Source organism: Natator depressus, chromosome 2 (assembly GCF_965152275.1).
Source record: "Natator depressus isolate rNatDep1 chromosome 2, rNatDep2.hap1, whole genome shotgun sequence".
Lineage (NCBI taxonomy): Eukaryota > Metazoa > Chordata > Testudines > Cheloniidae > Natator > Natator depressus.
Window position 1 is genome coordinate 129,132,432 of NC_134235.1, and position 15,098 is coordinate 129,147,529.

Here is a 15,098-nt window from a genome sequence, read left to right on the forward strand (position 1 = left end):
GGTACAGATGTGGGGACCTGCATGAAAGAGCCCCTAAGCTTATTCTTACCAGCTTAGGTTAAAAACTTCCTCAAGGTACAAACTTTGCCTTGTCCTTGAACCCTATGCTGCCACCACCAAGTGTGTTAAACAGAGAACAGGGAAAGAGCCCACTTGGAGATGTCTTCCCCCCAAAATATCCCCCCAAGCCCTACACCCCCTTTCCAGGGGAAGGCTTGATAAAAATCCTCACCAATTTGCATAGGTGAACACAGACTCAAACCCTTGGATCTTAAGAACAACGAAAAAGCAATCAGGTTCTTAAAAGAAGAATTTTAATTAAAGAAAAAGTAAAAGAATCACCTCTGTAAAATTAGGATGGTAAATACCTTACAGGGTAATCAGATTCAAAACAGAGAATCCCTCTAGGCAAAACCTTAAGTTACAAAAAGACACAAAAACAGGAATATACATTCCATTCAGCACAGCTTATTTACCAGCCATTTAAACAAAAGGAAATCTAACGCATTTCTAGCTAGATTACTTACTAAGAAGTTCTAATACTCCATTCCTGTTCCGTTCCCAGCAGAAAGCATCAGACAGACCCTTTGTTCCCCCTGCTCCAGCTTTGAAAGTAACTTGTCTTCTCATTGGTCATTTTGGTCAGGTGCCAGTGAGGTTATCTTAGCTTCTTAACCCTTTACAGGTGAAAGGGTTTTGCCTCTGGCCAGGAGGGATTTTATAGCACTGTATACAGAAAGGTGGTTACCCTTCCCTTTATATTTATGGCACATCCCGTAGGGATTAATTTCTTAAAATGGAACTCTATATCCTAGTATAGAATATAGGAAAGAAGTTGGTAAAGTACAGGTAAGAGTTAGTAAGGAACAGGCAAATGTAAATGAGTCCCATTTAAACATAACACATGAAGGCAAGCAACTGAATTTTAATAAAATGTACAAGTGCTTATATACAAATGGTAGAAGTCTAAATACTAAGAATGGTGAACTAGAGTCCCTACCATTAAATGAAGATATTAATATTATAGGCATCGTACAAACTTAGTGGGATGATGATAGTCAGTGGGATATTGTAATACCAGGGTAGAAAATGTATAACAACATAGTAGGTCATGCTGCTGGGAGGAATGGCACTCTGTGAAAGAAAGCACAGAGTCATGTAAAGTAAAACTCTTAAATGACTCAAACTGTACTATAGAATATCTATGGATAAAAATTCCATGCTTGAAAAATAATAAGAGTTCAGCAGTAGAAATACATTGCTGTCTTCTTGACGAGGATGGTGACAGTGATTGTGAAATGCTCAGGGAGATTAGAGAAGCTACAAAGCCAGAAAACACAATCATAATGGATGATTTCACCTATCTTCATATTGACTGGGTACATGTCACCTCAGGGAGTAATGAAGAAATAAAATTTCTAGACACCATAAATGACTTCTTGGAGCACCTAGTACTGGAACCCACAAAAGAAGAGGAAATTCTTAATTTAGTGCAAAGTGGAGCACAGTATCTGGTCCAAGAGTAACTATAGCTGAACCACTTGGTAATAGGGATCATAATGTAATTAAATTTAATGTCCTTGTGGAGGGGAATGAATATACATATATGTACACATACCACCACAGTACTATTTAACTTCAAAAAGGGGAACTAAGCAAGAATGAGGACACTAGTTAGACAGACGTTAAAAAGAGCAGTCATGAGTGTAAAATGCCTGCAAGTAACATGAAGACTACTTAAAAGCATCATAATAGAGGCTCAGACCAAGTGTATACCGCAAATAAAAAAAAGACAGTAGGAGGACTAGAAGAATGACCCCAAAACTAAACAGCCGAATAATGGAGTCCATTAGATGCAGACAGGCATCCTTTAAAATTTGGAAGTCACATCTTACTGAGAAAAATAGGAAGGAGCACAAACTCTGGCAGGTTAAGTGTAAAAGTATAATAAGGCAGGCCAAGAAAGAATTTGAGAAGTAACTTACTGAAGATGCAAAAACTAAATTATTTTTTTAAAGTTTAAGATAGACACGCTAGTGTGTCAAAGCATCACACCTAAATTCAGAAGGCTGGGACCTTAAATCCTGGTTGAGCATGATGTTTCTAAGGAAATAATTTGTTTTTTTTTCCCCCAGTATGATGCTGATAAATGCATTCACCACTCTTAAATATCTAAACCACCTTATAACATGCTGTGAATATTTCCAGAGTACTTCACAAAAACCAAAGGTTGAGATTTTTAAAAATCTGATGAGTCTCTAGCCAAATAATTTAAATAGAAGATGTGTTGCTAAATTCCCTAGCCACTTTGGAAAATCTCATCAGGGAAGCATGATTTGTAATCTCTAGGTCCATTTCTTAATTATGGTACCTTACCACAATGCTAGGACATGCAGAGCCAACAGTTGGGCTATCAAATTGTCTCTATATTGGCATAATACAGCAATTTGTTATATTGGCACCTGAGTACCAATATGAGATTCAGGGCCTCTCGGGGAGGGAAAAGTTTGCCCCAGGATTCCTATTTGAGAGGCCCCCTCCAAACCTGAGAGACACTGATCCCCTGGGCCAGGTCCCAATAACTGAAGTGGTGAACTCGACCCAGCCTGCAGGACAGGAGCCGAGCCACTACAGTGAGGGTGAATACCGTTTTGGCTTCATCTCCAGCCCTTCCCACTGTGGTAATTTTTTTTGGAAGGGTGGGGGTCCTCAGCTTCAGATTTTGCCCCAGGCACCCAAAAAAACTCTGTGTGGCCCTGCTGAGATGCCAAAGGAAGGATTTGCTTATTTAGGGAGCTTACCCACACCAAATGGGAGATTGCTTCTTTTTGGACTTTTGACACCTGCTGTGTACCTATTCTTTTGTATCCCACATTTGGAACAATCATGCAACAAACAAAACGGTGTGTTTGTACCTTTTATCTGAAGTGTTTTCCTTTTACAAATGTTGCTTTCTTCTCCTTTTATTATGATGTGTTTCACCCTTTTAGAACGGGAGTCCTAGTATTATGCAATCTGTATAGAAGCAGGTTTCACAGGGTACTGCTGTGACAACTCAGAACATTACAGATTCTTTCCTTTTCCGTTGTTTGTGGTTTGTTTTCCCTTTCTTTTTTGGTTTTACTTGGGCAGCATTTATCGATTATTCTCAGCAGGAGTTGACTACAGATCAAGGTGAATAACTTCACATTATTCATTTCTCTGCATGCAAACTGTACACAAGAATGTTGTAGCCTATCATGCATCTATTCATACTGTATAGCTGCCTCTAGTCATTAAACTTGAACAGTTCTCTCTATACTCATGTATGATTACAAGCATTTTATGTTTGCTTTTTCTCAAAAAAAAAATATTTTTGTCCTGGGCAAAATATGTCATCAGCTGACTTCAGTGGGAGTTCCACATAGGTACATGTGACACAGAACAAGAACCATTGTTGTTGTTTGAAAAATAAAAAAGATACCGGGCCCATTTCTATCAGTTTTGCATTCACATCTGTCAATACTGTGTGCTGACTTTTGTTATAGGATGATTCCTATAGGTTGATCATAAATCCAGTTAATTTCTATAGGCTGATTCACAGATCCAAAGCCAAAATCTGGGATTCAAATGTATACTGTGCATTTGTCTGATCCACTAGCTGATATACAGACAGATAGTTTCATACGTTTAATAGTGTTTTCATCTGTGTAAGATAGACAGTTGATCTTTTTCATTTTTCAGAACTTTTTACTGTCTGCTTGAATCATCTACAATTCTCGGATGCATGCTATCAATTTACGAGATCAATCTCTTATTGAGACAGAGCTTTCCACAGTATCTTTCATGATTGCCAAGTTACCACGTGTTCTTTTCTTTTTCTTTCTCCTGTGCTTATCTACCTTGATGTACTTTCTTCAGTCATTTTCAATATTCTAAGTCTTCTGAAAGCAAATCCATCTCAGAGAGAGAGAGTTTTACCCCGTATCTTGCACAATTGCAACGTTCCCACTTGGCCTTTCCTTTTTCTTTCCACTTTTTTTCTGTCTCTTGATGCCTTTTCTTTAGGCACTTTCAGTATTGTTTTATCTCACGCAAAATTTTCTATCATTGTTCATCTTCTTCAATGTTTGTTTCATTCTTTTCATGCTATCTATCTATCTTTGGTTCATCATTCCTGTTTGTTCTCATTCTTGCACTCTTTCTACTCCACCATTTATTCTCTCCTCTCCATTCTCTCCAAGCTACTCTCACATTTCATTCCACATCTTACACCTGCTCAGTCCACCTAACCATGGCTTAATGATACAGTCGATAAGAGTTAAAATAAGTGCATTAAATAACTTATAATATTGGGTTTCTACAGTGACATATTAAATGAAAGATCTGTATTTATCTGGTTTGGAAGCAGCTTATGTGTCTTTAGGGTTTTTAACATTTCACAAAAGAGAAACGGCATGAATTTATTTAATTCCCATTATCTGATCATTTACCTTTTATGCTATTAAATTTCTCATACTCCTTGCAACCATGAAGTAGTATCTAGAGGCTTTCCCCCCCGGTAGTTGGCTAGTGATCACCATATCTATTTAAGATCAATATAATTCAGTATTTGTAGATAGAGATGTTCTTTACTGGAAGACACTGTAATACTATAAAAATGTTTTGTTTTAGCCTGACTCCACTAGGCCTGTGTGTGAGAGAGAGATATCCATGTGATAAACTGCACAGGTTGTGATACATCTATTAGGCATGTTTGATCACATCACTTGACATTAATCCATCAGCCTCAGTACATATTCTAAGATTCTAAAATCCTGAGCTGTTTCAGTAAGTGATCATTTAAAAAAAAATTCCATTTGATTCCCTGCTCAGCTCCTTAAACAAAAAAACACCACTGCCACCACAACAACAAAAATACCAGCCCAAGTCCCAGGATGGGAAAAATTGAATCCTGGAACAATAAGAGTTTTTATGCATAAAATCAGCAGAATTTCAAGTCTAATCCCTTATGATTCTGTAGATTGAGAAAAAGGAATTTTATACCATTGGAAAAAGAATACTTCTATCGTTTTAGTGGCAGGCACTTGGTTCTAGGGTTGGAAGATGCTGAGATATTAGACTATGAAGTTATGACTTTTTCTGTACAGAAGAACTTTTTAAAATAATTTGTTAGGCATTTTAATTGTATTATACATTTTTCTTTTCTTTTGAGTCCTATACATCTAACAAAAGGACCTGGTTTTACAGGTGGAGGGGTAAGATAACGAGGCCCAAAAATATCCTAAAACATGTTAAGATATTTTCTTAAATTATCTGGCATATGTAGAATGCCTGATTATGTGCTTTTGTATAAAGTGTTTTTGAATTTCACATACATTGTGGCCATGTCAAGCCATGCTGAGAGAACCTTTTGCATGACACCATACCACGATGACATCCCCATAAGTCCAACTGTACAGGTTGTGGACATAGAGAAATTAAGCAAGATGTTTTAGGGACCCTTTCATATGTAATGCGCCACTGAATGTGGTGGGACTTCATCTAGCCAGCAGGAAGAAAAGGGGCCATGGCTCCTTTAAAGTGCCCCACTGCCATTGGGTTATGAGGGAGAACAAAGGGGGACTCACCTGAATGGAGCCAAAGGGGGGAAATTGAAGTGGCCAGAGCAGGTGGGGACACCATGAGCACCGGGGGATAGAGTGGGGATGTATTTATACCCCAGGCCCTCCAGATGGAACCCTTTCCTCTCATCATATCCTGCAGCATCCAGCTATAGGATGAGAGTAGTACTGGGTATTATGATCTGCTGTAGGCATTGAGCTAATCAACTTTTCCTTTCTGTTCGGGGCTCAGAAGGAATATTTCCCTCACCACTAAACTGTCCAAGTGGTGGTGGGCTTTGTATGCCTTCCTTAAAGCAGACCAGGGACCCAGTGGGAGATGTAACAAGATGCTGCAGATTAATAGGTAGCAAATGTGCTAAGTGTCCAGTGCAGGTACTCATTACAGAGCAGCTATGGTTCCTGATAAACAGGAGTTGGAAGTGGATTTAGGGGAAGGCATCCCCTAAAGAAGCTGGACAGTGGGAGTCGGGGTTCCTAACATCTGGTATGCTGGCGAGATAACCCTCAACAGTCATATACAATGTTAGAGAAACAAAGCGGGGGAGGTAATATCTTTAGTGGACCAACTGCTATTGGTGAGAGAGACAAGCTTTTGAGCTTATGCATAGCTCTCCTTCAGGTCTGTGTAAGCTGAAAAGCTTGTCTCTCACCAATAGCAGTGGAGCCAATAAAAGGCATTACCTCTCCCCCCTTGTCTCTCTAATATCCTGGAACCAACAAGGCTACAACAACACTGTGTACACAATATTGTAATTTTAAAATGGGATTTTCAAAACTGTTCAGAGCTGGCCTAACTCTGTCAATTTTTTTTCAAAATCAACACTCTCGTGGGAAACATTTCAGTTTCAACTAAAGTTCAGTTTCTGAGGGAAATATTTTACCAGCTCTAGTCCTGAGAGAGAGAGAGAGAGAGAGGAAATCAGTGAACAGAGTGCAGGTGAAGTAGTCAAACGTTTATGAGAAATGCAGTTTATCACAAAATTCTGTAATTGTTTATCTGTTTGTCACCACCACATATGTGCTTGTGTGTACATATGTGCAACACTCTATCCTCAGACAAGGAATGAAAGAGGTCTGTGACAAGAACAGTCAGTGAATGTGAAGGAGTTGCCTAGATTTAGATGTATAAACATCTGTTAAAATCAATCATTAAGCTGAATTCAAATTTAGGGTCAGTTTGCATTTAGGAAGGGTGTGACAATAGGGTTCAGGAATTACTTGGGCCCACCTTAATTACGGCTCAGCTTGGGCTGCACATCTTCCTGCTGGTGAAGCATACCTGTTCTGCATTTCCATGCTGGCTGGCACTGGTTCCAGGGGAATTCATTAAAGCCCTGCTCCCATGCTAAGCAGTAACCACGCTAAAATAATGATTTCAAGCAATGCCAGCAGAACTTTTGCACATCTTATTTAATAATTTATTTTAATTTTAACTCATTGTGACAATCTCTTGAGATACGCCACTCATTTTCATAAGGGCTCCCAGGATTCAGCAATCATACAAGTCTGCTCTGCAGTACCATATACCATTATAATACAAAAACATAGAGCAGGACACTCAATCTAAAATTGCAGACAACAGCGTTGAGCAGTCAGCATCTTAGAGCATCACCTTAACCAGCAATTTAGAGGAATTTAAAAGATTCAGTCCCATGTTTGTTTAGTCCCTCACAATTAAAGTAACTAGAAGTTTCTTCAGCATTTTCTTCCAATTATGTTCACCATTCAGTCCCTTCCTGTCTTTATAATTTCATCACCAACAAGCTAGACTTTGCCATGAATACTTAAAGGGGAAATGCAATGGATTGTTTGTTTTTTAAAGTGGGGGTGAGCTCTCAGACTTTAACAGTGACATCTTTTCTCCGGAGTGTTAAGTATTGGATTTCTAAAACCAAAGCATTTTAAACAGTCTCACTAAAAATTCCTACTTCTTTCAGTTGTTCAGCTTTGAGTCTCTCATGATGTAATAATGTAAATATTTCTCTGGTCATCCTACAATATTCCATGATAGTCAAGAATTGGAATTCTAACAAAAACCAAGCAGTATCCATCCTTACATATTATTCTTATTCTTTTTATTATTATTATGTCATTACTATTTTATTATTATTTAAAAAATTAAAAGTTCAGAACATGGTCATACGTAGTAAAGGAAACCCCACCCAGATACACCCTTTTGCAGGTCATATTTACTAAGTAATTTCCATACTGGATAGTAGGGTGGATAAAAATGATGATTTTTTAAAATCAAAATGTATAATTTAAATTGGATGTTTTAATTTAAATTAAATATGGGGGCTTATAAATAATCCTATTTAAAATTAAATTTGAAATTATGACAACCTATAGTAAGGCTTCAATTTAATAATCTATTTAAATAATTTAAATTATATGCCTGCAGTACATGCTTCCTGCCATATTTTAAAGAAAATCAAACCATTGTCCTGGTGGAGGTCACTGGCTAAGCACCTGGAACCAGAATTTGTTAAAGTGTTGAATGAACATTTGACAACAGTAGCCTCTCTGTGGTACAGAGAAAATACTTTTTGTTACAGTTCATTCAACTCATTTAGTTCAATGACTAATTTACTCAAAATGGAAAAAAAACCCCGAGAATTTAAAAAAAAAAAAAAAAAAAAAACCCAGATAAGGTGGTTTCCCTCTTCCAATCTATAAACACAAACTAGACGTGAAGGGATGATATCTACTATTTCTAAAATCTTGAAGAACATGGTGACCAGAAATGGTCAGTTCCGATCAGTAACTACAGATCATACTTCCTTTGTTTAATAAATCAATTTTTTAAATGCAAAACATATTTTGATATTTTTTTTGTGTAGCCAGCAGAAGTGGGTTTATTTAGCTAATTGAAAACAATGTTTTAAAATGCTGTTTTTGCACATTTTTAATTTGAATTTTCATCCCAATAGAGCTTGACACAAAACATAAGTAAAAAATTAATCTAGTAAATAAGAAATGAATCAGTCACTATTTTGTAACATAAAAATGTAGAAACAAGGAATCTGAATAATTTTAAATTAAGCTATATAGTGGCTTAAAAATAAATGAGTAAGCAGTGTTTTCCACAAAACAAAAATCACAAATTTCCACAGAAAAGGCATGTTGTGTAATGATGAGTTCAGATAAATTTTGTATACTGCTTAACTGCTCCACTGAGAGAAATGTCACTGTATATTGTTTTTTAAAGGGTTTCTGGGTTTTTTGTTCTTCATTTTTTTGTGCTGTGTAAAATGCCTAATAGGCTGTTCCCTTGAATCCTCCAAAATGGAAGTGAGGGAAGAAAAAAGTAATCATTAAAAAGAAAAAGTATGTCATTTTTGTTTTGTAAAGTACTATTTAACTTTCATTTAATTCACATGTATTTATATTGGAATGTATCAATACCTAATTTATTGGAATAGTTTTTCATAAGTGAATTGTCTGGAGGAAATCTCATGCTTTGGGGCATAAACTAATTTCCTGCTGGGATGGGACAGGAATGCTTTCTCCTATATGCAGAAAGACTGTCAGAGGCTAGGTACAGAAGTATGTGCCAGGAATCCTGTATTCTGTCCCTAACTTTATAAACAGACTTCCAACGCTATCTGGCTATGGCAAATCCCTCAAATTGTCCTTGATTCATTTCCCCATTTGTAAAATGGGGATAATGCTATTAACTGCACAGGGGTGTTGTTTAGGACTTAATTCATCCGTGTTAGAAAAGCACCTTGTAAGGCAAATGTTTTAGTAATAGAGTATTATTAAAGGTGGCTCGGTACATTGCTCTTTTTGTGGATCATGGCATTGACCACTGCTGGAGCTGAGATGAGGTACGGGGGACCAATGGTTTGATCCAGTGTAGCGAATCCTCTGTTAGTCTTCCAGAGAGAGCATGAAAGTGGCATCAAGATAAAGTTTAAACAGATCTTTTTTCGTGGGTGTAAAATACTTGTATTATACCCTCACCTAACTGCCCACTGTTCCAAACTACATGCTTGTAATGGAAAATATGTCTCTCTTGTGGGTAATTCTACCTGTTAATTAGCACCAGAAGTTTGGGCAGGCATTTGCTCTGTGCTCTGATGAACTGTGCTTGGACTCAGTACAAATACTGAAAAAGAGTAGCGAGTGTTCCGGTGGGGATATTCTTTTGAAATGTGTGGATAGAAAGACAAAGCAATCCATAAACCATAAAAATTGGTGAACTTCTGCTCTTATATGTCCCCTCTGATTTCTAATTTCTTGTCTTACTGTTTTCTAAAGGTCCCTCCCTCCGCCCTCCCCGGGACATTTAGGTGTGTGTTCAGGTTGCTAGTCTGTTTGCTTCAACTCTCATATTAGATGGTTAAACAATACAGCAAGAAGGGCAGAGGTGTGGTTATAAGATAAACACACCCATTGGTGTGAGGGAAAACAGTATGTTCCACATATAATTTGCTTTATTATATCTGTAAAAAAAACAACAAAAAACAAAGATGTGTTTTTTCTCCCCATCAGGAATACTGTGTTCTTTTACCTCAAAAATATTTTAATATCAATGACTCAGAAACATCTTCTGGCAAAAAGGGAAGGATGGGGGAAACAACCCAGTGTTACACAAGTAAAATTATCTGTGATGTTTACTGAGAACATTATGACAGGGGAGAGGAGCAATAGAAACCAGATAACTTTTATAAGAATACACAGAAAAACTGAAGTGAATCTCATCTTTAAAACAGATTCAGTAATAGCTAATTTACCTAATTATAAGCTTGCTCCATCTCTATCAGAGGGCAGTTTTAATTCTAACTCAGTGAATGTTTATACATGTGATTTCAGACCTTGGAAATAGTCAGTATCTGACATCTGCAGAGATTATATGTTGCTACAGAACTCTGGTAATAGAACAAAGTCCTTGTCAAAAGAACATTGGCCCCTGTGAAGATTTGGAGGGACTTTTTATTTTGTATTTTCCCCCCAACCATTACATTTTAAAGACTGATGTTTCACCCAAGGCTAATTTTCCTTTTTTTAAGGTGGGGGAGAAAAGGGATTTTCATTACTGGGAAACAAGTACCTATCTTATACAATTCGAAGGCCTGATGATGTTTCAGACCAACAATGCTCACTTTTTAATTTGTTTTATGTACATATCTCTGGAATGCTCCAGACGATCCTGGAGACTGAAGCCCTCTATGCAGCCACATAGGAGGTAAAACACAGGCACTATCAGTTTATGATTTGGTCACACAGTTCTGTGAACTTGCCTCAGTTTTGACCTGGAGTCTCCACACTCATTCTTTTTTTGCCCTCTCTCTCGAAACTACCAGTAGCCACGATGGTAGTTTTCATAATGTTGAACCGCTGTCCAGTTGAAAATTCATGGAGACCAACAACTCATTTCACATAAACTGCTAAACACTATCAATTGGGTAGCAGTGTTTTTTGATTACGACTGATGTTGTCACTCTGAACCAGTAGGTAAAAGGCCTAATCTCATACTACCAGAGTCCCCTGAGTCATCTAGTCCTTACATTGCACACATTTTACGTACTTTTAAAGAGCCATACTATTAAGGTGCTTTCACAAAAACAATCAGAAAACACTTCCACAAAAGATTGAAAAGAAATGTTGATTGTTGTAGGACCCTTTGACAGAACCAATTGGCACAGCAGTGGGTACGTCACCTTTTGAGGTTGAAAAGCTCTAATTACTGTTTCTAGTGATGTGTAAGTGGTTTTCATTTTTTTCCCCTTCTATTAGGTATAAAATGGTTGGCTGTGGCAGTCTATTGTGAAGATCTCGGAACAAATACCAGAAATTTCTACACTCAATTCTTCATGATGTAAATGCAGTGTGACCTTTCCCCAATGGGCAGTTAAACCATGGACATACCAAAAATAAAACATTTTGGACTGTTTTTCTAAACCAGGCTTCACCTTCCCTCTTGGGGACCTATTAAGGGATTACGTCTGAAAAGAAAACCAAAAGAGAAAAGGAAACCTTGAACTGGAAAGTTATCCTACAATGAGAATTACGAGCACATCTTGTATCTGCCCAGTCCTAGTTTGTCTCTGTTTTGTGCAGAGGTGTTATGGAGCTGCTCATCATGGCTCCATCAAGGTGACCAGAAATCAAACCAAACACATAGAAGGTGAAACAGAAGTGCACCATCGTCCCAAGCGTGGATGGGTATGGAACCAGTTCTTTGTTTTAGAAGAACACCTGGGACCGGATCCCCAGTATGTGGGAAAGGTAAGGTCTTATTTCTTTTCTGTAAAGGTGTACAGGGACATTAGGAGAGGAATATATTGTTGTTCCAGATGCCAACCTAGCTGATGTCTCCTGTAAAGTTGGAAGCACCTCAGAAGTCAATGATGTTAGACATTCACAAAGTATTTGCCCACTATCCCTATTTACAATGATAATCATGGTGAGTAAAAAAGATGACATACAACTATAAAAAGTTGCAACTCTTCCCTGAGAAATGCTTTAGGGACAAGATTTGTCCAACAAGTTGCAGGCCAACTTTGAGATCCGTGTGAAGAAGCACCATTTTGGAAGGAGTTTCATTGGGACTCTTCCTCTATCAGAGGGTATATCATATGCTTCACTCCACAGCTGGCCATGTGTGCATCTGCGGGGATAATGGCACCATATCTACCACATCCATTTAGGATGCATCCATTTAGGATGCAACTTTAGAGTGGTAGGAGCTCAAGGAGAGTGCAAGGACTACATTTATGCCTGGCTTTTATGCAGTGAATTCAGGGGAAAGGTCCCTATACTTTCCCACACCCTTACGCTCCTGTGTAGGTGTCAACCAAAAAAACTGGCTCCCAGCATGTGATGTTGTCTGTATGAGATAATCCATGCTAAAAAGTCATTACAAGAACATGAAGACTGCAAAGTGTCATTTCCTGACTTCTGAGAGCCTCCAAGTTACAGGCATGTCTAAACACTGTTCTCTTCTACACATTATGATACAGGCTTTCATTAAACCATGTTAGTTTTTCCTTAGGACCCCCACCTCACTCAGTGCCCAGGATGGATGGTGCTCAGGAAATGAGGCAGCTATTCAGTATTTTTTTTTTCATCTCCCTCATTCAATGTGTGGCCCCACGCCTCGTTTGCTGCACTCAGTTCAAACTCTGCACTGAATAAGGATATTGTTTTTCCTTCCTTCTTCATAGGGTTCTCTTTGGTGCCAACCATTTTAGTATCTTAGTGCCTCACAAAAGTTAGTGAATTTATCTTTGCAGCAAATTCCTTACAATGGGAGGTATCAGTATTCCATTTTACATTTGACAGTAGTTCTGATGCTCTAATTTTAGTGTAGAGATTGACCAATATTATCATGGTAGATTTATTTATTATTATTTTTATTCAAAAAGGGAAATCTGTGGAGACTAAAATAATACTAGTAATCAACAGAATTTAAATCATGGTTGCTGTGTTATAGTGTCTCTTCATTTTGAGAAATAGGTTTCTGAACTGCTGTAATATTTACAGTAATTTCTTCTACATAATCTAGGTTTCATCTGATGTGCCTTGAATTTGACAAGAGATTTTCCTACCAGGACCCTAGATTTATGAAGGAGTGGATGGGTGGGTGTGTCTCTGTAATTCTAGGCATCTGTTCAATGTCACTGACCTGCCAATGCTGTCAATTATTAATCAAGTCATCTATTCTGCCTCATTGGTAGTAGTGTTAGATCATGCCCTTTCACATTTTTCATACCCAGTTTAGGAATAACATCACAAGAGCAGAGTAATGATGTAAAATGCTGTTATAATGTTGCAGTCAGTCATTGTAATGTTTACTAAAGACAAGAATAGGTCTCTAATCAAAATGGTGAGGTATCTCATCCTTATTATGAGGATGGATTAATTTTCTGTCACTGACTGTGTGTTGTATAGTATGTGCTCAGACATATAGGCCTTAAGGCCAGAATGGATCATCGTGATCATCTAGTCTGACCTCCTGCACATTGCGGGCCACAGAACTTCACCCACCCACTCCTGTAATAGACCCATAATCACTTGGTGAGTTACTGAAGTCCTCAAATCATGATTTAAAAACCTTAAGTTACAGAGAATCCAACTTTTACACTAGTTTAAACCTGCCATTGATCCATGCTCCATACTGCAGAGAAAGGCGAAAAACCCCAAGGGTCTCTGCTGATCTGACCTGGGGGAAAATTCTTTCCCAACCCCAAATATGGCAATCAGTTAGATCCTGAGCATGTGGGCAAGACCCACCAGCCAGGCACCTGGGAAAGAATTGTCTTTAATAACTCAGAGCCCTCCCCATCTAGTGTCATATCACCAGCTGTTGGGGATATTTGCTACTAGCAGTTGCAGATTGGCTACATGCCATTGTTAGGCAGTCTCATCATACCACCCACTCCATAAACTCATCAGGCACAATCTTGAAATCAGTTAGGTTGTTTGCCCCCACTAGTCCTCTTGGAAGGCTTTTCATTCCTCTGATGGTTAGAAACCTTCCTTTAATTTCAAGCATAAACTTGTTGATGGCGAGTTTATATCCATTGGTTCTTGTGTCCATATTGGCGCTTAACTTAAATAACTCCTCTCCCTGCCTGGTATTTATCCCTCTGACCTATTTATAGAGAGCAATAATATCTCCCCTCAGCCTTCTTTTGCTTAGGCTAATGAAGCTAAGCTCTTTGAATCTCCTTTCCTAAGGTAGGTTTTCCATTCCTCTGATCATCTGAATAGTCCTTCTCTGCACCTGTTCGAGTCTAAATTCATCTTTCTTAAACATGGGAGACCAGAACTGCACACAGCATTCCAGATGAGGTCTCAGCAGTGCCTTCTATAATGATACTAAAACTTCCCTGTCTCTACTGGAAATACCTCACCTGATTCATCCTAAGATTTCATTAGCCTTTTTCACAGCCACATCACACTGGCAGCTCATAGTCACCCTGTGATTAACTAATACTCCCAGGTCTTTCTCCTTTGTCACTTCCTACTGATAAATCTCCACTTTATAGCAAAAATTCTTGTTTTTATTCCTTAAGTGAATGACTTTGCACTATCTGGGGTGCCTCAATGTCCAGGTTGCTTCCCCCCAGTGGCTACTGGAGATGGGAGAGTGAACCCAGGCCCGCCCACTACCCTGGATCCCAGCCCAGGGACCCTGTAGATTGCTGCCATCTGCTGTGTCGCTTTAACAATGTTGCATGGCTTCTCTAATTCCCTGGGCCAATTCCCTGTGGCACCACATGATCTTCACCCTTACCTCAAGGCCTTGTCCGAATGGAGTCGCAGCAACCAACTATGGCTCCTTCTCACTCTCCCCAGCTTCTGATTGCACTGCCCTGTCTGGGGTTCTGTAGTTCCATCAGCCCGCCACAAACCATCCACATTCCTACAGCTCTAGCAAGGAACTGAACTCCCTCTGGCCCTGCAGCTTTTCTTATACTAGGTGGCTGGGCTCTGATTGGCTGTGTCCCACACAGGCACTCTAGGCAGTTTGGAAGACCC

General features: G+C 38.7%; 1 protein-coding gene across 8 annotated transcripts in view; it reads left to right on the forward strand.

Annotated features, from left to right (window-relative positions):
- Positions 1 to 15,098, forward strand: part of CDH18 (cadherin 18) — an 845,073-nt gene that overhangs the window by 580,576 nt on the left and 249,399 nt on the right. For all 8 annotated transcript variants that reach the window (XM_074944996.1, XM_074945002.1, XM_074945001.1 and 5 more), the window contains one exon: positions 11,349 to 11,840. In XM_074944996.1, the coding sequence (XP_074801097.1) occupies positions 11,613 to 11,840 (228 nt within the window). In that variant the 5' untranslated portion in view covers positions 11,349 to 11,612. The remainder of the gene's footprint in view (positions 1 to 11,348; positions 11,841 to 15,098) is intronic.